General features: G+C 34.3%; 4 protein-coding genes across 5 annotated transcripts; all 4 read left to right on the forward strand.

Moving 5' to 3' along the window:
* Nucleotides 1-3,426, forward strand: LOC112765423 (receptor-like protein 9DC1). The gene is made up of 3 exons (XM_025811322.2): nt 1-2,027; nt 2,113-2,348; nt 3,183-3,426. Exon 1 carries the CDS (start codon nt 59-61, stop codon nt 1,259-1,261), a length of 1,203 nt encoding a protein of 400 aa, XP_025667107.1. The 5' UTR covers nt 1-58; the 3' UTR covers nt 1,262-2,027; nt 2,113-2,348; nt 3,183-3,426.
* A 3,803-nt stretch (nt 3,427-7,229) lies between these two features.
* LOC112765422 (receptor-like protein 19) lies at nt 7,230-11,564 on the forward strand. Of its 2 annotated transcripts, XM_072222157.1 has the most exons (3): nt 7,230-8,001; nt 8,087-8,322; nt 9,157-11,564. In XM_072222157.1, exon 3 carries the CDS (start codon nt 9,590-9,592, stop codon nt 11,279-11,281), a length of 1,692 nt encoding a protein of 563 aa, XP_072078258.1. In that variant the 5' UTR covers nt 7,230-8,001; nt 8,087-8,322; nt 9,157-9,589; the 3' UTR covers nt 11,282-11,564. The 2 variants fall into 2 exon arrangements, with proteins under 2 accessions (XP_072078258.1, XP_025667106.2); XM_025811321.3 differs by lacking the exons at nt 7,230-8,001; nt 8,087-8,322 and having other exon boundaries at nt 9,157-9,779; nt 9,860-11,564.
* A 3,409-nt stretch (nt 11,565-14,973) lies between these two features.
* On the forward strand, nt 14,974-18,408 carry LOC112767163 (receptor like protein 27-like). Its single transcript, XM_072222158.1, has 2 exons — nt 14,974-15,362; nt 15,469-18,408. Exons 1-2 carry the CDS (start codon nt 15,289-15,291, stop codon nt 18,101-18,103), a joined length of 2,709 nt encoding a protein of 902 aa, XP_072078259.1. The 5' UTR covers nt 14,974-15,288; the 3' UTR covers nt 18,104-18,408.
* Nucleotides 18,409-21,768: 3,360 nt separating this feature from the next.
* LOC112763646 (receptor-like protein 9DC3) lies at nt 21,769-25,524 on the forward strand. The gene has a single exon (XM_025809266.3). It carries the CDS (start codon nt 21,879-21,881, stop codon nt 24,939-24,941), a length of 3,063 nt encoding a protein of 1,020 aa, XP_025665051.3. The 5' UTR covers nt 21,769-21,878; the 3' UTR covers nt 24,942-25,524.
* The last annotated feature ends 798 nt before the right edge of the window (nt 25,525-26,322 follow it).

Here is a 26,322-nt window from a genome sequence, read left to right on the forward strand (position 1 = left end):
AGTTAAAGTAAAAAGCCATCACATATACACTTAGCTTGTTGTCGCACAATAATAATCAATGGGGTCTTTCATTAGAGTGTTGGTTTGTGTGCATATGTTTATGTTGTTCCACTTTTTTGCATGTTTGTCTTCTCATCATTCATGCCATTCAAAGGAGAGTTCTGCATTGCTTCACTTCATCAACACTGAACTCAGTTTTGACACCGACTTTTCTTATGAGGATGACTGCCCCCAGCTTTTTCCAAAGACGAGTACGTGGAGAAATGGGACAGATTGCTGTTCATGGATGGGTGTCACGTGCCATTCTGTGTCTGGTCACGTGATTGGCCTTGATCTTAGTTGTAGTATACTTAAAGGTAAAATCCATCCTAACAGCACTCTTTTCCAGCTTACTCATCTCCAAACACTCAACCTTGCTTTAAATAATATCTCTGGACCTGAATTGCCATCTCAATTTGGTAGATTTGTGAGTCTCACACACCTCAACTTATCTGATTGTGATTTCAAAGGTGAAATTCCTTCTCAAATCTCACACCTTTCCAAATTACAATCACTTGATCTCTCTTGGAATGATGGTTTGATATGGAAAGAAATCACTTGGAAGAGAATGTTGCAAAATGCAACTGGTTTAAGAGAGATTATATTGGATGGTGCTAACATGTCTTCCATCACTACAACTTTCTCCAATTGGTCTTTCTCTTTGGTTACTCTTAGTCTTGTTCATACTGGAATAAGGGGACATTTGACAAGTCACATTCTTTGTTTACCCAATCTTTATGAGCTTTATCTGTCTGAAAATCAAAACATTCAAGTCCATGTTCCAAAGTTAAATTGCAGTACTTCTCTTAATTTTTTGGATCTTTCATGGTGTCAAATCCCAAGATCACAAATTCCTCCTTCCTTTTCTAACCTCACACATCTCACTTACTTGGACCTTTCATACAATACATTTACTAGCCCAATCCCATCATTCTTCTCAAACCTTCAACATCTCACTCACTTGGACCTTTCATTCAATGAATTCAGTGGCTCAATCCCATCATTTCTCTCAAACCTTCAACATCTCACTCACTTGGACCTTTCATACAATAGATTTAATGGTCAGTTTCCAAAAGTAATTGGTCAATTGACCAAATTACAAACACTCATTCTTGCAGGTAACAATTTAGGAGGAAAGTTATTGCTATCTTCATTAGCTAACTTAACTCAAATTTCTCAATTGGATTGTTCTCATAATAAGTTTCAGGGGCCTCTACTGTAAAATCCCTACAATACCCCTTGTTCCTCTTTTTTTTCAAACCAAACCCTAACCCTCTTCTAACACACTCACTCACCTCTCACTACCACACACACTCTCACTCCCGTCACACCCTCTTCCTCACAGCGCACACACCCAGACCCTGACGGAAAAAAAAAAAAGAAAGAAAGAAAAAGGAAAGAGAGAAAAGGGGAGACCGCGAGAAGAGAAGGGAGGAGGAAGGCGGGAGCTGTCCACGCCGAGCCACCATGCGAGGAGAGAGAGTCGCACTTCATCACTGCCGGCCTGGAGCATGCCGTTTGTGTCCCGTCGCGTCGCCACCAGCCGCGTCCAGCTCGCTGCAGTTGCGTCACCATTAGAGGCCAGAACTGAGAGAGGTGCGTCTGAGAGGGGGGACGAGTGCGAGAGAGGAGACGCGGAAGAAGGATTGCCGCCGTTCTGCCTCGCCGCCGTCGAACTGCTACAGCCGCCGCGCCTTGTCTCTGTCGCCGCTAAGCTTCAACCGCCGCCATCTCTGTTGGGGGTCACCATCATTGCTGAATGGAGAGGGAGAGTTTGAGTCGGCCAGTGAAGGGAGGAAGAAAGAGTCACGATGGAGGAGCCGTTCACCATCGTCGCGTCTGCTATTGTCGTCAGGGGAGCATCACCGACGTCACTACTAATGAACCGTCTCCGTCCCTGTTGTGATCTTGCTCAGCCCTACACCCCCTTCATTCTTGTCTCTAAATCAGCACAATTTTTCCCCTGTTCTGACTCCATTTATGAAACTGTAACGCTTCCACCTTTACTCTGCTATATCTTCTTCTTTTCTTACATGCTCTGGTTTTAATTGTGATAATATATCTCTGTTTTAGTACTATCGCCCTATTTGTTGCGTTTCTGCTGGAAATTATCTTGGGTACTGGTATTAGTGCTATCATGGAACGGTTGGAGCTGTTGATGTTATGATTACATCTGCGATGTAGCAGTGGAAGTTGCTGCCGCCGTCTCGATCCAATTCTGCGCTCATTCATTTCATTTTACTTCAATCCTCCTCACCTTGGATTCTGGCACTCCGGGTTTGATATCTTCGGTCCCTTAGGACCATGTTGTGAGTAGGCTTTACATTTATAATGGTTTGGTTTTACGTCTATAATTATTTTGATATACGGAACTTTGAACTTAGTTATACTTACAAAAATTATTATCAAATGATTTTAAATTGGTTTTACTAATTGATTTATTAGAACAAAATATTTATTCTTGTGAAGCTCATTTTAATATGCACATGAGACTATATATTTTGATGAGACTATATGTATGTTTGAAAATAAAAGTTTATATTATCTTAAAGTATTTGGTTTTATTTGAATATGTATTTTTGAAGTATTGAAATTTGGTTGGTACTCACTTATTTTGGAATTGTGAAACATGTTTGAAATACCTTAAGATTGAGAAAATATGATTGAATATGATTCGGATGAGAAAGTATTATCTGATTTGATTTGATTCGATACCTTATATATTTGAAAGATCAAAGATTTGTTGTATTTAAAATTTTCTGTTTTGAATTGGTTTGGGAGGCTCGTATTAGAAAACCGTAGTTAACGGCGGTTATGACGTTAACCTAGATGCATCTGGCTCAGACCTCAGCTAGCAGGGGCGTTGCTAGCCTAACGTGTAGGCCACACGTTGGATCTGTTATTCCGTACGGACACACGAGAGGAAAGGGCTACCCTTAGAGGTGGAGCCGCCTAAGTGTGGACTATTTGATTTTATTTCTGTATGAGAACTCCCTTATTGATTCACATATTCATATAAATTATTATTTTCTAACTAAGATTATTTTTATGATAATGTTTATATGGTCTCATGTGGATTATAGATGTATTGTCTAGTCACTGGGTTGCAAAACTCATTCCGTTTTTTTAAAAATATTTTTCAGGAACAAATACTTGAATGTGTGAGCCTTCTATTCAAGAGTAATGATCTGCAATTGGTACTTCATTTTTGTTGAGTTCTTAGACGTCATATGCTCCATATGTCACAAGCAGGATCCATCCATATATATTTATTTTACCTTTTAATAAAAATATGAAATTATTCGTTTTAGAAACTGTAAATTTCTTTAAAATATTTGTAACTTTCTTATTTAATTTATATTTGAGTCTGATAGGCTTGCTAGGGAACTGTTTTCCTGAGCGCCGGTCATGGTTTATTTTGGGCCGTGACAAAGTGGTATCAGAGCTTAGGTTTAATCTGTGTAATATGGAGCAAGTGTCCTATGATAGGATCACAATTGTATAAATAGAAGCGCGCCTATTTGTACAAATTGTGGCACTATCAAAGGCCTATAGGAATATCTTCTTTGTCCTCTATGTCATTGTTGTCTTCTGATTATTGAGAGCATGCGTCCTCTACCGCTTCTTACTACTCTTGTCCTTTTGTATCTAATCTTGACATATCCTTTGGTAGATTTTCTCGAATGTGTTTTTGCAAGGGGTTTCAGTTTTGGTCCTGGTTCGCGATTTCTCTCCTAGCTAGTTCTAATTTTCTCCGATTTTGTGAATGTGTGCTTTAATCTTCTTCGTCTTTGGGTTGGTCTCTATGATTCCTAATGTCAATAGTTCATGAGTTACTTAAAAGATTTGATTTATGTTTGTTGTGAATTACAATCTGATTTCCTTATAAAATTGTATTTGGATTTGTGGATTGCATGAATTTGCTGAGTTTCTGATCGAGATGCTTTGTTCTGGATTTGATAAGCGATATTGAGATTTTCCTTCTTATGTTGATGATTTTTGAAGCTAACATAATTTTGATTAGTTTTTTTATTCTTTTTTCAAATTAATAATTTTGAAAACAGCTATTTAGTTGCTTAAGAAGGACTATGTGATGCAACATATGAATAGAGTGTTATTGTTGTTTGTTCGATTGTTGATTTTCTTTGCTTCTTAAGTGTAGTGAATTATTTGGGTGATAAGTTAGCTGGATCGAAATTCTTTTTCAATCTAGAAGTTTAGTTTTGTTTTTCTAATTGATGATCTGTTTCCATTATGGTTTTTTGTTGCTGAATATGACTTTTGTCACGGAACCATTTCCTGCTTGATAAGTTGAGAGAAAGATTGTGAACGCTTGCCTTTTGGTTGGTGATTATAAGATGAACTTTGCTTTTGAGTATGATCAGAAACCTGAGAATTTTCTTAACCCTTGCTTTTCTAAAAATTTTCTTATTTTCAACTATTGTTCTTATTCTCAGAGGTTTAGGGGGATTGATTTTCTTGATTTGTAGTGCCTTTGTAATATTTAGAAGTAGATCTTAGAGATTGGAAAGAATTGTTGACAATTTTTGATAAAAAGACTAGACATCTAATTTCTTAAAGCAAAATAAATTACTTATACGAATTTTTTTTTATTATATTCAATTAATTATTATAAACCATGCTTTCTTATTATGTACCCCTTAATAACTCTAGTTTTAAAATTATCTGATTTCTCAACGAAACTTGATGTTTCATGAATTACATTTGGTTGGGTTTGTGGAATAAAATAGTGTAAGTAAAATTATGTACTTACTTGACCTATATAATGATACTTTAAATTAAATTTTCACTAGGATTGAAAATATATTATTTATTTTAATGTGATAATATAGGATTTTTGTGAACTTTGTTGCTTTTAAATTTATAAGTGGGAATCAATATTCAAAACAACTTGAGATTTTATTAGGACAATCATAATATATAGAGACTATTTTGGTAAATTTTTCAACAAATTAGGATTTTTTTTTATTGAATGATTAGCAATTTGAAAGTCTTTTCTCTTGTAACGAAGTTATTGCTAATTTTATTATTAGTATTATGGAGTATTTACTTGAATATTTCCTTGCTTTACATCTTAATCATTAGCTTCTTTGTCACGATTATGGAAGCTCTGTTCTCTTGCTTTGCACTCATTTAAGTATTTAATTATTATAATTCTTAACTCTGCGAAGTTGTTAGAGTATTTCAGCATTTGGCGTTTTGATTTCTATCAGAATGTATTTTATACATAAAACCTCACCATTACTTTAAGCTTTTCCTTTTCTTTTTCTTTTGAGAAACTTCTTTTACAAGGATTTCACATCTTCCTCCAACCATTGATGATTATATGTTCCTATTTTCATTTTATTTATTCTTATGCATATTAAAATTTTAAGAGCCATTAATATCGGTTGAAAACTGCTGCAAAGCAGATATAGGTATTTGTCTATATAAAATATGTGCATCAGTGTATGCATAATGACTGGTTTACAATTGGTAATTTATAGTTTATAGTTGTTGTTCTTCTTTTCACATAAAAAATAGTCAACTTTTTCTATAACTATAGTTATACTTGCATGTGTGTTTTCCATTTATCCAAAAAAAAAAGATAAAGTATATATATTTATGAATATGATTTTTTTTTTTTCTTTTGGTGTTTTATCTTTACAAGAAATCTAATTTCATACTAATTTTCTGAAATTCTTTTGCTATGTGCTTTGATTATGTTAAGAGCAAATTCATAATTGGAGATTTAGACCAAAAAAATAAAAAGAATAAAGTAGTTATTATAATTGATCCTAGTGTGTTAATTGCCAATACTTTAAATTTTAGTTTTATTATTATTTTTATTTTATATGTGAATTTATTTGTAACTTCATACTAAGTTTAGCTACATGATTATAGGAAATCATTTAACTTTATTTTACAATAATGACAAAAATGAGTTAAATATATAGGTGAATTTTGGCCTTGGGAATAATGAGATGATTGCTTGCAATTTTTCATGATGTTTTACGTTATTTGTCTTTTATTTATAGTCAAAAGCTATTAAATTTTATTCTAGTATACTTAATATTCAAGGTTATGGCAATAATTATTTCAAATGGCCTTTGTCAAAGAATTCTAGATAAGAGAAAATGAGGATGTTAATTTTTGTGATAATTACTGTTTTTAATTTTCATAATTGTATAATTGTCTTTCTAAAAAGTGCGGTCAAATCTTCTATTTGTTGTTTTGCTTTGTCTCTCTGTTATTGTCTTTGTCTTGTTGCTTGGGATTTGGATTTATAATTGTTGTGGGTATTTTATTTACGTTGTATGTTTGTTGCTGTTTAGCTTTCCTTACCTATAGTGCTGTTGCTTCTTGTTGTTTTCTTTAACTTCATTTGTCCTAATGTTCTTATTTTGCTCGATAAATATTATAAAATTTTTAGGCTTTGTATGTTCTTCCTCTTCTTTGATTCTAAAAGATTGTGTGTTATTTAATTGTGTTTCTAGTCATTCTCTTAAATCTTTGTGAATATTACCGTTGATTTTAGTGGCCATCTCTTGTGAACTTCGTACTTCTTTGATCCAACATAAACTTGTTTTGACTTCATACACTATCTTTTCTTTTATTGTTCTATCGAAGTTTCTTGATTCAGATTTTCTTACTAAGATGCGATTGATTCTCTTTTTGCCATGCTTCACTGTTTTTGTATATCCTTGTTTAGTTGCGATCCTACGCATCTCCCCGAATTCTTGCGAACACCATCTGTGATGTTTGCTCTTTTCTGCCTAAGTTTAGAATCCTTTTAAGCAAACTCGTGTTTGTTTCAATATCACGTGCGATTCTCAGATATAGCAAGCGATACGTTAGTTCTTTAGGACACAGCTACCGATGCGAAAGTTCAGAAAGTTGAAATTCGAACACTTGACATAAGACTGGTTGCTACCATGGATATGTACTACAGAACCAAAATTGTATTTAGAAAAGATTGACGAACGACGTGAAGAGGGTTATGTATATCTGAGTTGTCAAGGGAACGAGGGTAGGGAAATGCCAATGACATTGTTTTATCCGGATCCTATCTTGTAACTTTTGCACCTCGTTATGCTCATTTCTCATGTTCGGTAAGGTGCTAAAACCATGTAAAGTTTTGAAGATTATATCAATTTTCGAGGACGAAAATTTTTATAAGGAGGGTAGAATGTAAAATCCCTACAATACCCCTTGTTCCTCTTTTTTTTCAAACCAAACCCTAACCCTCTTCTAACACACTCACTCACCTCTCACTACCACACACACTCTCACTCCCGTCACACCCTCTTCCTCACAGCGCACACACCCAGACCCTGACGGAAAAAAAAAAAAAGAAAGAAAGAAAAAGGAAAGAGAGAAAAGGGGAGACCGCGAGAAGAGAAGGGAGGAGGAAGGCGGGAGCTGTCCACGCCGAGCCACCATGCGAGGAGAGAGAGTCGCACTTCATCACTGCCGGCCTGGAGCATGCCGTTTGTGTCCCGTCGCGTCGCCACCAGCCGCGTCCAGCTCGCTGCAGTTGCGTCACCATTAGAGGCCAGAACTGAGAGAGGTGCGTCTGAGAGGGGGGACGAGTGCGAGAGAGGAGACGCGGAAGAAGGATTGCCGCCGTTCTGCCTCGCCGCCGTCGAACTGCTACAGCCGCCGCGCCTTGTCTCTGTCGCCGCTAAGCTTCAACCGCCGCCATCTCTGTTGGGGGTCACCATCATTGCTGAATGGAGAGGGAGAGTTTGAGTCGGCCAGTGAAGGGAGGAAGAAAGAGTCACGATGGAGGAGCCGTTCACCATCGTCGCGTCTGCTATTGTCGTCAGGGGAGCATCACCGACGTCACTACTAATGAACCGTCTCCGTCCCTGTTGTGATCTTGCTCAACCCTACACCCCCTTCATTCTTGTCTCTAAATCAGCACAATTTTTCCCCTGTTCTGACTCCATTTATGAAACTGTAACGCTTCCACCTTTACTCTGCTATATCTTCTTCTTTTCTTACATGCTCTGGTTTTAATTGTGATAATATATCTCTGTTTTAGTACTATCGCCCTATTTGTTGCGTTTCTGCTGGAAATTATCTTGGGTACTGGTATTAGTGCTATCATGGAACGGTTGGAGCTGTTGATGTTATGATTACATCTGCGATGTAGCAGTGGAAGTTGCTGCCGCCGTCTCGATCCAATTCTGCGCTCATTCATTTCATTTTACTTCAATCCTCCTCACCTTGGATTCTGGCACTCCGGGTTTGATATCTTCGGTCCCTTAGGACCATGTTGTGAGTAGGCTTTACATTTATAATGGTTTGGTTTTACGTCTATAATTATTTTGATATACGGAACTTTGAACTTAGTTATACTTACAAAAATTATTATCAAATGATTTTAAATTGGTTTTACTAATTGATTTATTAGAACAAAATATTTATTCTTGTGAAGCTCATTTTAATATGCACATGAGACTATATATTTTGATGAGACTATATGTATGTTTGAAAATAAAAGTTTATATTATCTTAAAGTATTTGGTTTTATTTGAATATGTATTTTTGAAGTATTGAAATTTGGTTGGTACTCACTTATTTTGGAATTGTGAAACATGTTTGAAATACCTTAAGATTGAGAAAATATGATTGAATATGATTCGGATGAGAAAGTATTATCTGATTTGATTTGATTCGATACCTTATATATTTGAAAGATCAAAGATTTGTTGTATTTAAAATTTTCTGTTTTGAATTGGTTTGGGAGGCTCGTATTAGAAAACCGTAGTTAACGGCGGTTATGACGTTAACCTAGATGCATCTGGCTCAGACCTCAGCTAGCAGGGGCGTTGCTAGCCTAACGTGTAGGCCACACGTTGGATCTGTTATTCCGTACGGACACACGAGAGGAAAGGGCTACCCTTAGAGGTGGAGCCGCCTAAGTGTGGACTATTTGATTTTATTTCTGTATGAGAACTCCCTTATTGATTCACATATTCATATAAATTATTATTTTCTAACTAAGATTATTTTTATGATAATGTTTATATGGTCTCATGTGGATTATAGATGTATTGTCTAGTCACTGGGTTGCAAAACTCATTCCGTTTTTTTAAAAATATTTTTCAGGAACAAATACTTGAATGTGTGAGCCTTCTATTCAAGAGTAATGATCTGCAATTGGTACTTCATTTTTGTTGAGTTCTTAGACGTCATATGCTCCATATGTCACAGGCAGGATCCATCCATATATATTTATTTTACCTTTTAATAAAAATATGAAATTATTCGTTTTAGAAACTGTAAATTTCTTTAAAATATTTGTAACTTTCTTATTTAATTTATATTTGAGTCTGATAGGCTTGCTAGGGAACTGTTTTCCTGAGCGCCGGTCATGGTTTATTTTGGGCCGTGACATCTACCTAACAAAATAACAGGTTTTTCAAGTTTGACTAAACTGTTATTAAATGATAACTTGTTGAGTGAGACAATTCCATCTTGGATTTTCTCTTTACCATTTTTGACCGCCTTAGATCTATCAAATAATCAGTTTACTGGACACATGAGTGCAATCTCATCCCATTCCTTGCGGGCTCTAAGCTTATGTGGGAATAAGTTACAAGGAAATGTTCCAGAATCAATGTTTAACCTTGTGAATCTCAATGTCTTGTGTTTGTCAGGCAATTGGAGTGGTCCTCTCGACTTTTCAGTTTTTTCCAAGTTTCGAAACCTTGGATCTCTTTCTCTTTCAGGTTTCAATTCATTTTTACCATGTTCTGAAACCAATGCTGGTCACCAGTTCACCTACCTGATGGAATTGAAATTGTTTCAGGTTGATTTAACTAATTTTTCCAAAATCTCATGCGAATTTCCAGTGTTGCAGACTCTCGAATTATCAGAAAATAAACTTGAAGGAAAAGTTTCTCAATGGATACATGATATGCATTCATTAGAGAATTTGAAACTTTCACATAACCAACTGTCATCAGTAGGCCAATTCCCATGGTATCAACTTGTATACCTTGATCTTAGCTTCAACTTGTTGAGTGATGACAGTATTTCCTTCATTTGTAATGCAACTTCTCTTGAGATTCTCAACTTGTCGCACAATAAGTTCAGAGGCACCATTCCACGATGCCTTGCCAATTCATCAGACCTTAAGGTTTTGGATTTGCAGATGAATAAACTTCATGGCACCCTGCCAAGGACATTTCCAAGGAATCTCATTTCATTGAATCTCAATGGAAACCAATTGGAAGGTCATTTGCCTAGATCTTTGTCCAACTGCAAAAATTTGATGGATTTGAATCTTGGCAACAATCAAATAGAGGATACATTTCCAACTTGGCTTCAAAGGTTACAGAATTTGAAGATTTTAGTTTTACAATCCAATAAGTTGTATGGACCCCTTGTCAGCTTGAAAACCAAAGATGCCTTTTCTCACCTACTTGTTTTTGATATCTCATCCAATAACTTTAGTGGCCAATTACCAAAAGCCTACATAAAAAGTTTCCAAGCCATGAAGGGTGTTTTTGGAGCAGAAGTGCAAAGCAGTTTTGCTTATTTCAAAACTTTTAGTTATAACAGCATTTCTACCATAAACATTCGAAAAGACTACGAGGATTCCTTGTATGAAACAATTAAAGGGGTTAGATTAGATTTTGAGAAAATTCCAACCATTCTTGCCATCATTGATGTCTCTGGAAACAAATTTGAAGGAGAGATTCCAGATGTTATTGGAGAGCTTCATATACTCAAAGGCCTCAACCTTTCACATAACAGACTTGTTGGTCATATTCCCCACTCTTTGGGAAATTTGACGAATCTGGAATCATTGGATCTCTCCTCAAATATGCTTACCGGGAATATTCCTACTGAATTGACAAATCTGAACTTTCTTGAAGTCTTGAATCTTTCCCAAAATCAATTGGTGGGACCAATACCCAGAGGAAAACAGTTTGATTCATTTTCAAACGATTCCTATGAGAGAAACATGGGGCTATGTGGATGGCCATTGTCAGTTGAATGCAACAACAATGTCCCTTTGCCACAAGATCCACCTTCTGAGGCTGAAGACAAATTTGGGTTTGGTTGGAAACCAGTGGCAATAGGATATGCATTTGGAATGGTGCTTGGAATTGGCTTGGGGTTTTGTGTTTTCTCAATTGGAAAGCCTCAATGGCTTGTGATCATGTTTGGAGGCAAAAGAATCAAAAGAAGGAGGCGTGGAAATCGGCGTGCAAGAACAACTTAATGGCCACAACTTCTTGTTCTTGGGGCCACTCTCAAGTTCATTGTTGCATGGGAAATATGTTTCAGATGTTGGTTATTGCTCGTGTCTTTTTATATTTTTTCTTGTTTTGGGATTGTAATTTTCTTTTTTTTTTTTAATGTCTGCAAGTCTTGTTTTATAATTTGTAAGTGTGTTGCTACATACATATGATGATGTTGCAAGTAAATTATGCTTTTATAGTAGTATATAATTGTCTCCCCTATATATTAAATTTTTCTGTTTCCATGCAAGTTCAACAACACTACACGTTAGTTTCCACCTCTCTCTCTTAATTCTACTGTTTAATTGAGTGTCCCAACTCCTAAACAAGCACACACTTGTCAATATCTTTACTAATCTCTTTATTTAATACAAACTAAGCCATCAGCTGAAAGCAGAGAAACTAATTGCTATACAAAGAGATGTTAGTGTTGATCAAGAAAAATGGAAAGTAAGAAGAACACACAATTGCAATTTCAGTTTTCTTGCTATTCAAGCTATTTTAGCAAACTGTTTCTTTCAAATCTTTCCGCATTCTTGCAGTTCCAGCATCGATTTACACACTTACCCAATAATATAACTTTCGGTATATTTTGCTTCTTTGTTACCCAAACAAACAAACAAAACGAAACCATATAAGCCTCTCACTCCAACTCTTTATTCTCATTTGACTCATTCAAATGATAAAGAAATGAAATTATTCTAAGTTCTAGCCCATCCATGACGCTATTTTCATAAGTAGTTTCCATTCATTTTCATGGACCTCGCTCTTGATGGTGCCTCTTTTGTTTTAGAAGTCTTTTATATTTCCCATCCCCATTAATTTCCACACATAACATTTTGTATTATATATTGACCTTGGTTTCAGCTTGTATATAGGTAGACAATGAAAATACTAAACAATGTGAACAATAGATATATATTGGATGTTTATTTCACTAGGTGTATGGATGGTTATTTTAATATTAAAATTTAGGTGGATAATTTGAAAGTGCAGTGTGTTTTTATTTGATTGATGGTTGTTCATGTTGTTCAACATAGTCATTGTTTACCTAGCACTAGTCATTGTTTTTAAGACATCTTTCTTCTCCTACTAATGCCATGTCAGTAGCATCGCTTACTTGGCAAAATTTTAGAATCAACCACTCAATTTTTGCCAAATCATCTATTATTTCCAAATCAGTAAAAAAAAAAAATATATACAAAAAAATAATACAATAATTACCAACAATAATAATTAAAACTCAATAGCGTCTAACCAAATTTGTAAGTCTAAGGAACCAACTACATCATAAGTCAACTTAAGTCAATTCCTTGTATTTTTAGTTTTAAAATTCGAAAAATTAAAAATAGTGAAGTTTTTTTTTTATGATAGACCTTCTATTTTAAAACTAGTTGGTTCTAATTGGCTATATCCTAGTTGGGAACCAAAATTTTTTTTTATCCCTCTTAAAGAGTATATAATAAGAGATTATACTTTATAAAAATTTGAAAAAAAAAATTAAGAGAATCTATTTCACCCTCTATTTTTAGACTTTTAATGGTTCTATACTTTCATTGCTAAGAGCTTTATATAAGTTTACAAGTTACATCTATTGCAAATATATTAACAGATAATAATAACAATACCAAAAAATTCTCAATTTATTTTGTTTGATTCAAAGAACATTTCCAATATAACTTTCACCAAAAAAAAAAAAGAGTAATTTTTGTCATAAATGATTTCATTTCCCTTTAATAACAAATACTGTGTTATTTTTTCAAAACAAATTGTATTGAATTGATACTCTCATTCCATATAAGAACTCTCACAAGCCAGTAAGTCACAAGTCACTCCAACTCTTCTTTCTCATTTGACTCCATTCAAAGACTAATGAAATGAAATTATTTTCCAACACCCATCCATGACGCTATTTCCATTCATTTACATATAAACTATTAACGTGAATTCATGGACAAAGACGTTTGGTCAGTCAAGCTAAGAGAAACTTATATTTTAAAATGGAAGGAGCATTTTTTTATTTAACTGATATTATCAAGACTCATTTCATCATGTAAAAAACTAATAAAAAATGCAACTCTTAATTGTTAATTTGATGTTAGCTAGATTGCAAAGTATATTATTATTTTTCTTTTACTTCAATAATTAATGGCAAAAATTAGCAACACAACTAGAGAAAGATCTGGGACAAACAATGTATGCAAGAGATGGGTTAAGTGAAATTGCTTAATTATGATCACATTATATTCCTTCTAAACATTTCCTTTTTTTTTTTTTTCATTTTAGTTTTGAAATAATAAGAATGAACAAATCATTTAAATTTAGATTATTGTTCTCCTAAAAATTTCATCTAATTACAAATTTAAAATTAGTGTAGGTTTTCAATTAAATTTTTTTAAAGTATATATAGAGACCTTTAATACAAATTTAAATACATTATAAAGACTAACAAAATAATTTAACATTTACTAAATGTTATCGATTATTAGAAGAAAAAAATAATTATAGTGCATGCATTCTAATTAAATAATTATTTATTATCCCTACAATTTTCAATAAAACTCAATTACATTTCATTATATATATCCCAGCAAACACGTTAGGAAATCTTCAAAGTAAATGGACATTTCTTCTACACACCTTCCCTTGTGTCTGCCTGCACGACTTAGGTCTTCTACTTTAATTTCTTTTGACTTTGGACTCTGTTTCTCGATTATCCCATGCATTCTCATCACTAACCAAACGACATTTTTCTAAACTATCCACCGTGACATTAGTTTTTGCATCGAAAAAGTATAGATAGACAATGAAAATACTAAACAATGTGAATAATGAATATATTGAATGCTCATTTTACTAGGTGTGCAGATGGTTATTTTAATATTAAGATTTAGATAGATAATTTAGAGATATAATGTGTTTTGATTTGATTGGTGATTTTAATGTTGTTCAATAAAATTATTAGGAAAGACTTGAGATGATGTTGTTGAAGGGTTGAACACTTGGACAAAAAAAAAGTGCATTTAGAATAATGTTTGGCGTATACTATATCAAAAATATAATTACATGAAATTAATTTTTAAGCAATTAATATTAGTTAATTTTTTATTGTGAAATTATTTTTAATTTTTTTATGATAAGAATTTAGAATATAAAATTTAAAATTTAAAATAAAAAATTTAATATAAATTGAAAAAGTTAACTCTCTAATTAAACTCATATTATATTATTGATAATGATGAAACGATGGTGTATATATAAAGAAATGTTTGTCTATTGTTGGAAGATAATAATAATAATAATAATAATAATAATAATAGTAGTAGTCGTCGTCAAGCCATCCATAGTTGATTTTGTTGTATTGAATGTATATAGATATCCATATGTTATAATACATATATTATAATATCTATTATATTGTGTCAATATAATGACCGAAAATGAAAGAAATAGTCAAATGATAGGGTACGCATATATACTTACAAATGACCCTTATTTGGAAGTCTAAATTTAAGTCGTCCATCCTGTGTACGGTTAAGTACTTAAGTTAAACACAGATTAATGATATGAGCAAAGCTTATGAATTATGATGATATGAGACCAATAATAAAGCCCATAAGATTAATTCCAATATAATTAGATGGCTATAAATAGATGGATCTTGATTGATGAATGGCATAGCAATACCATTCCGCAGTTTAAGTAAAAAAGCCATATACATATACACTTAGCTTGTTGTTGCACAATAATAATCAATGGGGTATTATTCTATTAGAGTGGTGGTGTGTGTGCATATGTCTATGTTATTCCACCTTTTGGCATGTTTGTCTTCTCAGTCATGTCATTCAGAGGAGAGCTCTGCATTGCTTCACTTCAAAACCGAAGTCTTTGCTAGTACTACCTTTCATGAGGATGGTGATTATTATGCTTATTTCTGCCTCCATTATCCAAAGATGAGGACATGGGATAATGGGACGGATTGCTGCTCATGGATGGGGGTCACGTGCCACTCTGTGTCTGGTCACGTGATTGGCCTCGATCTCACTTGCAGTGGACTTGCAGGTAATATTCATCCCAACAGCACTCTTTTTTATCTTACTCATCTCCAAACACTTACTCTTGCTCAGAATGATATTTATGGGTCTGAATTGCCATCTCTATTTGGTAGATTTGTGAGTCTCACACACTTGAATTTAGCTCATTGTGGGCTTGGAGGTGAAATTCCTTCTCAAATCTCACACCTTTCCAAATTACAATCACTTGATCTCTCATCTAATGTTGATTTAATGTGGGAAGAAACTACTTGGAAGAGGTTCCTGCAAAACACAACATCTTTGAGAGAGATTGTATTGGATGATACAGACATGTCTTCAATACCAAGTTCTTTATCTTTGATTGCCAACATGTCTTCCTCTTTGATTACTACTCTTAGTTTTCATGATACTGGAATAAGGGGACACTTGAGTCAGATTCTCTGTTTATCCAATCTTCAAAAGCTCAATCTAGGTGGCGATAATCCAGACTTGCAAATCCATGTTCCAAAGTTGAATTGTACCCCTGCTCTTAGTATGTTGGATCTCTCAGGATATCATTTCCAAGGGCCTATCCCTTCATCGTTCTCTAACCTAACATATCTCACTTCCTTGATTTGGCAGGACGGTAGCTTAAAAGGTTCAATCCCGTCATCACTTTTAAACCTTCAGCATCTCACTCACCTGGATCTGTTATCGAATGAACTCAAGGGTTCAATCCCGTCATCACTTTTAAACCTTCAGCATCTCACTCACCTGGATCTTTCAGGGAATAAGCTTAGTGGTCAAATTCCAAATGTGTTTGATAGGCTAACCAATTTGCAATCCCTTCGCCTTTCGTATAATCATTTCCAAAGGAAGTTGCCATCCTCATTATTTGCCTTAACTCAACTCTCTTCCTTGGATTGTTCTAACAATAAAATTGAGGGACCACTACCCGACAAAGTAGCCTTTTTAAATCTGACTACACTAGACCTAAGAGGCAACTTATTAAATGGGACAATCCCTCAGTGGGTCTTATCCCTCAAGTCTTTGGGATACTTAGATCTATCAAATAACAGATTCAGAGGGCACATAAGTGCAATCACATCTTTTTCCTTGGAGTATCTAGACTTGTGCAACAATGAGCTCCAAGGAAACATTCCAGAATCGATTTTCCATCTTCTCAACCTTACTCATTTGTGCTTGTCATCACCACATAACTGGAGTGGTACTGTCCACTTTTCACTCTTCTCTGAGCTCCAAAATTTGGAGTATCTTTCTCTTTCAGGTTGCAGTTCGTTGTTGCTAAAACATGAAACTAGTGTTGATTACACTTTCTCCAGTTTGGCTGCTCTACAGTTGCTTTCCAACAATATAATTGGTTGGTCAAAGTTCTCAGGAAGATTTCCGAGTTTGACTTATCTTGAATTATTCAATAATGAACTTGAAGGGAAAGTACCCAAATGGGTACATGATATAGATTCGTTAACTTATTTGAATCTCTCACATAACTCGTTGACATCAATGGGCCAATTCTCATGGTATCAACTTGAATTCCTTGATCTTAGTTTCAACTTGATGGCTGATGACATCTCTTCCTTCTTTTGTAATGCAACCTCTCTGGAAGTTATCAACTTGTCCTACAACAAATTCACAGGAACATTTCCACAATGTTTGGCCAATAAGTCATCCCTTTCGGTTTTGGATCTACAAATGAACAAACTTTATGGGGCTTTGCCAGATACTTTTAAGCATGGTCAATTTGCCACACTGAATATTAATGGCAACCAATTCACAGGTTTATTACCGAAATCTTTGTCCAATTCCATAGATCTTGTGGATTTAAATCTCGGTAATAATCAATTTGAAGATACGTTTCCCCATTGGCTCCAAAATCTATCAAGGTTGGAAATACTGGTCTTACGAGCCAATAAGTTTTACGGTCCCATTGCCAATTTGAAATCTAAAATGATATTTCCAAGTTTGATGATTTTTGACATATCAAACAATAACTTTAGTGGCTCATTACCAAAAGCATACATAAAAAATTTTCAAGCCATGAAGATTCTTGATGAAGAGAAAAGCAGTTTGAATTATTATGTTCAAAGTGGTCAGTTCAGTTATGAAAATGCAGGAATTATTCCAGAATATGATGATTCTATAACCCCAATTATTAAAGGAAAGAGAACCCCTTTTGTAAAAATTCCAGAAGTCTTCGCCATCATTGATTTGTCAGAAAATAAATTTGAAGGAGAGATTCCAGATGTTATTGGAGAGCTTCAGGTACTCAAAGGCCTCAACCTTTCACATAACAGCCTTGTTGGTCATATTCCCCAATCCTTGGGAAATTTGACAAATCTGGAATCATTGGATCTCTCCTCAAATATGCTTATCGGGGATATTCCTAATGAATTGACAAATATGAACTTTCTTGAAGTCTTGAATCTTTCCCAAAACCAGTTGGTGGGACCAATACCCAGAGGAAAACAGTTTAATACATTTTCAAACGATTCCTATGAGGGAAACATGGGGCTATGTGGATGGCCATTGTCAGTTGAATGCAACAACAATGTCCCTTCGCAACAATATCCACCGTTTGAGGCTGATGAAGACAAATTTGGGTTTGGTTGGAAACCAGTGGCAATAGGATATGCATGTGGCATGGTGCTTGGAATTGGCTTGGGATATTGTGTTTTCTCAATTGGAAAGCCTCAATGGCTTGTGATCATCTTTGGAGGCAAAAGAATCAAAAGAAGGAGCCGCGGAAATCGGCGTGCAAGAACAACTTAATGGCCACAACTTCTTGTTCTTGGGGCCACTCTCAAGTTCATTGTTGCATGGGAAATGTGTTTCAGATGTTGGTTACTGCTGTTGTCTCTTTTTATATTTTTTCTTGTTTTGGGATTGTAATTTTCTTTTGTTTTTTTTTTTTAAATGTCTGCAAGTCTTGTTTTATAATTTGTAAGTGTGTTGCTACATACATATGATGATGTTGCAAGTAAATTATGCTTTTATAGTAGTATATAATTGTCTCCCCAATATATTAAATTGTTCTGTTTCCATGCAAGTTCAACAACGCTACACGTTAGTTTCCACCTCTCTGACTTAATTCTACTGTTTAATTGAGTGTCCCAACTCCTAAACAAGCACACACTTGTCAATGTCTTTACTAATCTCTTTATTTAATACAAACTAAGCCATCAGCTGAAAGCAGAGAAGCTAATTGCTATACAAAGAGATGTTAGTGTTGATCAAGAAAAATGGAAAGTAAGAAGAACACACAATTGCAATTTCAGTTTTCTTGCTATTTAAGCTATTTTAGCAAACTGTTTCTTTCAACTCTTTCTGCATTCTTGCAGTTCCAGCATCGATTTTACACACTTACCCAATAATATAACTTTCGGTATATTTTGCTTCTTTGTTACCCAAATTGGCCTGTTACAGCGAGTATAATTAATAATTCTAAGGGAGAAAAAATCAAGCTTCCTACTCCATGACACATAGGAACAAACAAACAAAACCATATAAGCCTCTCACTCCAACTCTTTTTTCTCATTTGACTCATTCAAATGATAAAGAAATGAAATTATTCTAAGTTCTAACCCATCCATGACGCTATTTTCATAAGTAGTTTCCATTCATTTTCATGGACCTCGCTCTTGATGGTGCATCTTTTGTTTTAAAAGTCTTTAATATTTCCTATCCCCATTAATTTCCACATATAACATTTTGTATTATATATTGACCTTGGTTTCAGCTTCTATATATTATAATATCCCCTGTTAATTTGTTCCTTAGTCCTTGGAAGAAACACAGCAAACAAACATATAACTATTAACGTGATTTCATGGACAAAACGCTTGGTCAGTCAACCTAAGGTTCTCCACAAATATCTATATATTATGGAAAATTATCTTCTCAATTATTTTATTCTACTTTTTCCCATATCTTTGTCCCACTAAGAGAAACTAATGTTAATTTTAAAATTAAAGGATCATGTTTTTTTATTGAGTAATGTTAGATGTACACCAAAATCAGTCACTAAAGTCCACTACTAGTATAAAATACATATTGGAATATAAATAAATATTAAAAATAAATACATATTGATGACTGATTTTAGTGGTTGATTTTGGTGTACAAATAGCATTTTTGTTTTTTATTAGTTAATTTTAACAAGACTCATTTTATGTCCAGAAAGGAATATTATTTTTCACTGAAATTTATGAGACTTAAATGGTTGTAAGAATATAAATTTGGTAGTATTTTATCTTGTGAGATGAATAACTTTCAAACTAGTTTCCATTATTCCAAGTTTCTAACCCATCCATATGACGCTATTTTCAAACGTAGTTTCCACTCATTTACATGGACCTCTCGATGTATACACCTAGCATGATTTATAAAAATCGCCTAAAGAAATTAAATAGCCACATATAACTGGGTCAAAAATAGTGTACATATAAATGTTATTGAATACCATGCAACCCAAATCTCCTTGCTTCTTTTCCTTAATTGATTTCAAGCTAATGAAAGTAAGCCACATATATATGTTAATATGTACGTAGCCAATCAAGTGAATCGCGATAAACTTGATCAAGTTCCTTCCAAAAAAATGTTTAATTCTTTGTCTACTATTTCAATTATTATTATATGAAGCTAATCAGTGGTTTAAGCAAGAATGGTTTATAAAATTTGATGGTTGGAGTAAATATAAAATACTGTTATTGCTTTAAACAAGGCCGGTTAATAATACTCTCAGTTGAGAACCACATATATCTAAATCTGACGTTAGAAGAAAACTACTTATTAGACTTGATTTGGTCTTATTGGACATTGATGATAGATTGGGATAGTATGAACATTATTATTTGGCTATAAATACATGAATCTTGATATATGTGATATGAGTCATATAAAACTATCAAGGAATAATCAATAATGATGTTGGTGGTTGTTAGGCTGGGTTTGGTAAAGTTTTTTTAAGAGGTGTTTGTGATTTTCAAAAGCACAAGCACATCATTTTGCGTTTGGTAAATTAAAAAGCCCAAGTGCTTGTGCTTACGGCTTTTAAAAGTTAGGGATGCTTTTGAAAGCACCTAGGAGGGAGCTTTTCAAAGCTGGCTTATACTTACGAAATTTTTTTCATTTTTCCGCATGTATTTCCCGCAATTATATTGTCATTAAAATCCTTGTATATTTCTAACTTCTCATCCTAACATTCACAAATTCTAACACAATCTTCATATATTTTTTATTTTTCAACCTAATCTTCACAAATTTCAATACAAATACATCTCTATCACATATTAGGTATGAACTTCTATTTATTTATGTTAATTTTTTTTGCGTTAATTTTGTATTTTTTCAGTAGATCTATTATGTTTGTTTTTCTCTGTTCTTTGAAACGGGAAGAGGTTGATCTGGTTTATGAAAATCAATCATAAAATTTTCTTTGTATGAACACTAGTCAAAATTATAATAACAACATGTATATACATATGTAAATATAGATATATAATTATAAGAGTAGTTTATTTGAGATAAGTGTCCTATTTTTTGTGATCTATAAAGATGAGCTAATATATATAGGTGGGTAATAAACGTACCCAGTACTAACATTGGATTACATACAAATTTTATTATTGACTAATGATAAATTTATTTATATTAGTACAGAGAATAAATCAAGTAAATATGTTAATTATTATGATACTTATATAATAAAATAAATACTAAATATGTTAATTTAGTATTTTTAGTAATGATGTTTAGGATAAAATAAATTTTTATGATACTTATATAAAATTTTAAAGTTAAAAAATAAAAGAATTTATTTATTATATTTATGTTTATTATGAATTTTTTATTTTAACATTATTTTATTTTAAAATATTATATAAATTTTTAAAAAATTTGAAAAAAAAAATTATTTTTTGTTATAAACATGTTTATTATAATTTTTTTAACTTTTAAAAGCTGTTTTACCAAACACAATTGTGGTGCTTGTACTTATTAAAAGTCATTTTTAATTTGATTTTACCAAACGCAAGTGCTGCAGCTTTTAAAAAGCTATCTTTTAAAAGACAGCTTTCATAAGCTACTTTTAAAAAGCAAAAGCTTTACCAAACCCAGCCTTAGAGTGGTGGTGTGTGTGCACATATTTAAACTTTTTTTTAAGAAATTTAAGATTGGTTAATATTATATTATATAACGATGAAACGAAAACGATGGTGGATGTATAAAGAAATGTTTGTCTATTGTATTGTGTGAAAATAATGACCAAAAATGAAAGAAATAGTCAAATTATAGGGTACGTATATATACTTATAAATGACCCTTATTTAAAGGTCTAAATTAAAGTCGTCCATCCTGTGTATGGTCAAGTACTAAAGTTAAACACAGATTAATGATAGGAGAACAATAATAAAGTCCATAACATTAATTCCAACATAATTAGATGGCTATAAATAGATGGTTCTTGATTGATGAGTGGCATACCAATCCCAATCTGCAGTTAAGCCATTACATATACACTTAGCTTGTTGTGGCACAATAATAATCAATGGGGTCTTTTATTAGAGTGTTGGTTTGTGTGCATATGTTTATGTTGTTCCACTTTTTTGCATGTTTGTCTTCTCATCATTCATGCCATTCAGAGGAGAGTTCTGCATTGCTTCACTTCATCAACACTGAACTCAGTAATGACACCTACTCTTTTTATGAGGATGAGTGCCACCATGTTTATCCAAAGACGAGTACGTGGGAAAATGGGACAGATTGCTGCTCATGGATGGGTGTCACGTGCCATTCTGTGTCTGGTCACGTGATTGGCCTTGATCTCAGTTGTAGTACACTTAAAGGTAATATCCATCCTAACAGTACCCTTTTCCATCTTACTCATCTCCAAACACTCAACCTTGCTTTCAATGTTTTTTATGGTTCTCACCTTCCCTTATTACCGTCTCAGTTTGAAAGGCTTGTGAGTCTCATACACTTGAATTTATCTGCTTGTTGGTTTGAAGGTGATATCCCTTTCCAAATCTCACACCTTTCCAAATTACAATCACTTGATCTCTCTTTTAATCATCGTTTAAAGTGGAAAGAAACCACTTGGAAGAGGTTGCTGCAAAATGCAACTGCTTTAAGAGAGATTGTATTGGATAGTACTGACATGTCTTCCATCACTACGACTTTCTCCAATTGGTCTTTTTCCTTCCCTTTGGTTACTCTTAGTCTTGTTAATACTGGAATAAGGGGTCATTTGACAAGTCACATTCTTTGTTTACCCAATCTTCATGAGCTCTATCTATCTGGAAATGAAAATATTCAAGTCCATGTTCTAAAGTTAAATTGCAGTACTTCTCTTAATTTTTTGTATCTTTCACGGTGTCAATTCCCAAGATCACAAATTCCTCCTTCCTTTTCTAACCTTACACATCTAACTTCTTTGGACTTGTCTTTAAGCAACCTCGATGGTTCATTTCCATCATTGTTCTCAAACCTTCAACATCTCACTTACTTGGACCTTTCATACAATGAATTTAGTGGCTCAATCCCATCATTTCTCTCAAACCTTCAACATCTCACTCACTTGGACCTTTCATACAATAGATTTAATGATCAGTTTCCAAAAGTAATTGGTCAATTGACCAAATTAGAAACACTCATTCTTGCAGGTAACAATATAGGAGGAAAGTTATTGCTATCTTCATTAGCTAACTTAACTCAAATTTCTCAATTGGATTGTTCTCATAATAAGTTTCAGGGGCCTCTACCTAACAAAATAACAGGTTTTTCAAGTTTGACTAAACTGTATTTAAATGATAACTTGTTGAGTGAGACAATTCCATCTTGGATTTTCTCTTTACCATTTTTGACCGCCTTAGATCTATCAAATAATCAGTTTACTGGACACATGAGTGCAATCTCATCCCTTTCCTTGCGGGCTCTTAACTTATGCGGGAATAAGTTACAAGGAAATGTTCCAGAATCAATGTTTAACCTTGTAAATCTCAGTGTCTTGTGTTTGTCAGGCAATTGGAGTGGTCCTCTCCACTTTTCACTTTTTTCCAAGTTTCGAAACCTTGGATTTCTTTCTCTTTCAGGTTTTAATTCATTTTCACCATGTTCTGAAACCAATGCCGGTCACCAGTTCACCGACTTGTTCGAGTTGAAATTGTTTCAGGTTGATTTAACTAATTTTTCCAAAATCTCGTGCGAATTTCCAGTGTTGAAAACTCTCGAATTATCAGAAAATAAACTTGAAGGAAAAGTTTCCCAATGGATACATGATATGCATTCATTAGAGTATTTGAAACTTTCACATAACCAGTTGTCATCAGTAGGCCAATTCCCATGGTATCAACTTGTAAACCTTGATCTTAGTTTCAACTTGTTGAGTGATATTTCCTTCATTTGTAATGCACCTTCTCTCCAGATTCTCAACTTGTCGCACAATAAGTTCAGAGGCACCATTCCACGATGCCTTGCCAATTCATCAAACCTCGAGGTTTTGGATTTGCAAATGAATAAACTTCATGGCACTCTGCCGAGTACATTTCCAAGGAATCTCATTTCATTGAATCTCAATGGGAACCAATTGGAAGGCCATTTGCCTAGATCTTTGTCCAACTGTGAATATTTGATGGATTTGAATCTTGGCAACAATCAAATAGAGGATAGATTTCCAAATTGGCTTCAAAGTTTACAGAATTTGAGGATATTAGTTTTACAATCCAATAAGTTGTATGGACCCATTGTCAGCTTGAAAACCAAAGATGCGTTTTCCCATTTACTTGTTTTTGATATCTCATCCAATAACTTTAGTGGCCAGTTACCAAAAGCCTACATAAAAAGTTTCCAAGCCATGAAGGGTGTTTTTGGGGAAGAAGTGCAAATCAGTTTTGATTATTTCAAAACTTATAGTTTTGGCGGTATTTCTCCGATAAACATTCGAAAAGACTACGAGGATTCGTTGTCTGAAACAATTAAAGGGGTTAGATTAGATTTTGAGAAAATTCCAACCATTCTTGCCTTCATTGATGTCTCTGGAAACAAATTTGAAGGAGAGATTCCAGATGTTATTGGAGAGCTTCATAAACTCAAAGGCCTCAACCTTTCACATAACAGACTTGTTGGTCATATTCCCCACTCTTTGGGAAATTTGACAAACCTGGAATCATTGGATCTCTCCTCAAATATGCTTACTGGGAATATTCCTACTAAATTGACAAATCTAAACTTTCTTGAAGTCTTGAATCTTTCCCAAAATCAATTGGTGGGACCAATACCCAAAGGAAAACAGTTTGATGCATTTTCAAACGATTCCTATGAGGGAAACATGGGGCTATGTGGATTCCCATTGTCAATTCAATGCAATAACAATGTCCCTTTGCAACATGATCCACCTTCTGAGGCTGAAGACAAATTTGGGTTTGGTTGGAAACCAGTGGCAATAGGATATGCATTTGGAATGGTGCTCGGAATTGGCTTGGGATATTGTGTTTTCTCAATTGGAAAGCCTCAATGGCTTGTGATCCTCTTTGGAGGCAAAAGAATCAAAAGGAGGAGCCGTGGAAACCGCCGTGCAAGAACCACTCTGTTTCAGCTTTTTGTTGTAATGTAAATGTGCAATAATAATTGTGTCATGTGGTGTTGTGTGTTTTTTATATTTTGTTTGAATATTGTGTGTTGTGTGTTTTTATATTTTTGTTTTTATATTTACTATTTAGCCCCTTTTTCTTGCTAACACTTGCTGGATTTACAGGAGACTTTTCTGTTTTTAGCTCGTCCCTAGCTACGAGACATTTTCATTTTGTCTCGTTACTTGGCACGAGACATTTTCGGTTTTTGCTCCTGTGCAGTAGAAAACATAAATGGAGTATGAGAGAAGGAAAATTACACTCAGATATATCCTGGTTCGGCTGCTAAGTGCAGTGCAGCCTACATCCAGTCTCCATCACAACAATGATGGAATTTCACTATAATCAACCAGATTACAAAATGTAAAGTGCTAACCCAACTTACAAGGAGATTCCCACAGAATCATGAAACACAACATAGATGAACAAAGGAACTCTAAGACATCTATGGCTTTTTCTTTTAATTTTGCACTCTCTACCTTTTTCCGCTCTATGGCTTTTTCATACAAACCTCACTGTTTGCCTTTTTCCATGAGACTCAAGACATGACAAAATTAAACAGAAAAATACTAAACAGAATACAATGAAGGAGAAGAAAATCTGTAAGGTTAGGTAGCTCTGAGAATCCTGTGCCTTACCTCTCACTGCTTACTTCTAACTCCTTACTTCAACCAGTGGCTGTTCCCCCTTTTTATAGAAGAGAGAAGCCTCCACACTTGAAGCCAATAACCCAAGCCAACTTCTTCTTCCTTCAAGAAACTGGTTCGGCCACATAGAGAGAGAAGAGATAACCATGCAAAACCCAACATGCAATTACCTCTAGTCCTTTCTTGATCATCACCCTTCATCAATCCGAGCTCTCCATCCTTGGCTTGCTCTCCAAGATGGATTTCTGGCCCTTGATGCTTCATGATGAAAATGACTTCATCTGCTTTAATCTCTGCCTCAACCATCACTTCGCCACTTTAGCTACTTCCTGTGGTGGTTGAGCAGAATCAAAGACAAGCCATGCTTCAAGAATCTCCCTGGCTGGCCGTGATCTTCTTCTTCCTTTTTGAGCATGAAGAAGCCAAGATTACCTCACCAAATCTAACCAAATATAGTGATAATCTCAGCCACAGCTCATTTTTATTTTAGTATGTTTTCTTGCCATCATTGTGATGGTCTTTAGGCTTGCTTTCTCTTCCTTTTGGTAGCTCATTTTTGCTTCCATGGCTACCAATGTTTCCTGTGTAATAACCGAAGAGAGAAAGAAGTGAGAGAGAAGAAAGAATATGAAGAAAAGCAATAGTGGTTAAACTAATTAATTGAAAAATAGCTTGCTTTTGCTTCCCTTAGTTGGCGTGTAGCAATGATGCCCTTTAG

The sequence above is a fragment of the Arachis hypogaea genome, chromosome 17 (genome assembly GCF_003086295.3).
Source record: "Arachis hypogaea cultivar Tifrunner chromosome 17, arahy.Tifrunner.gnm2.J5K5, whole genome shotgun sequence".
Classification (NCBI taxonomy): Eukaryota; Viridiplantae; Streptophyta; class Magnoliopsida; order Fabales; family Fabaceae; genus Arachis; species Arachis hypogaea.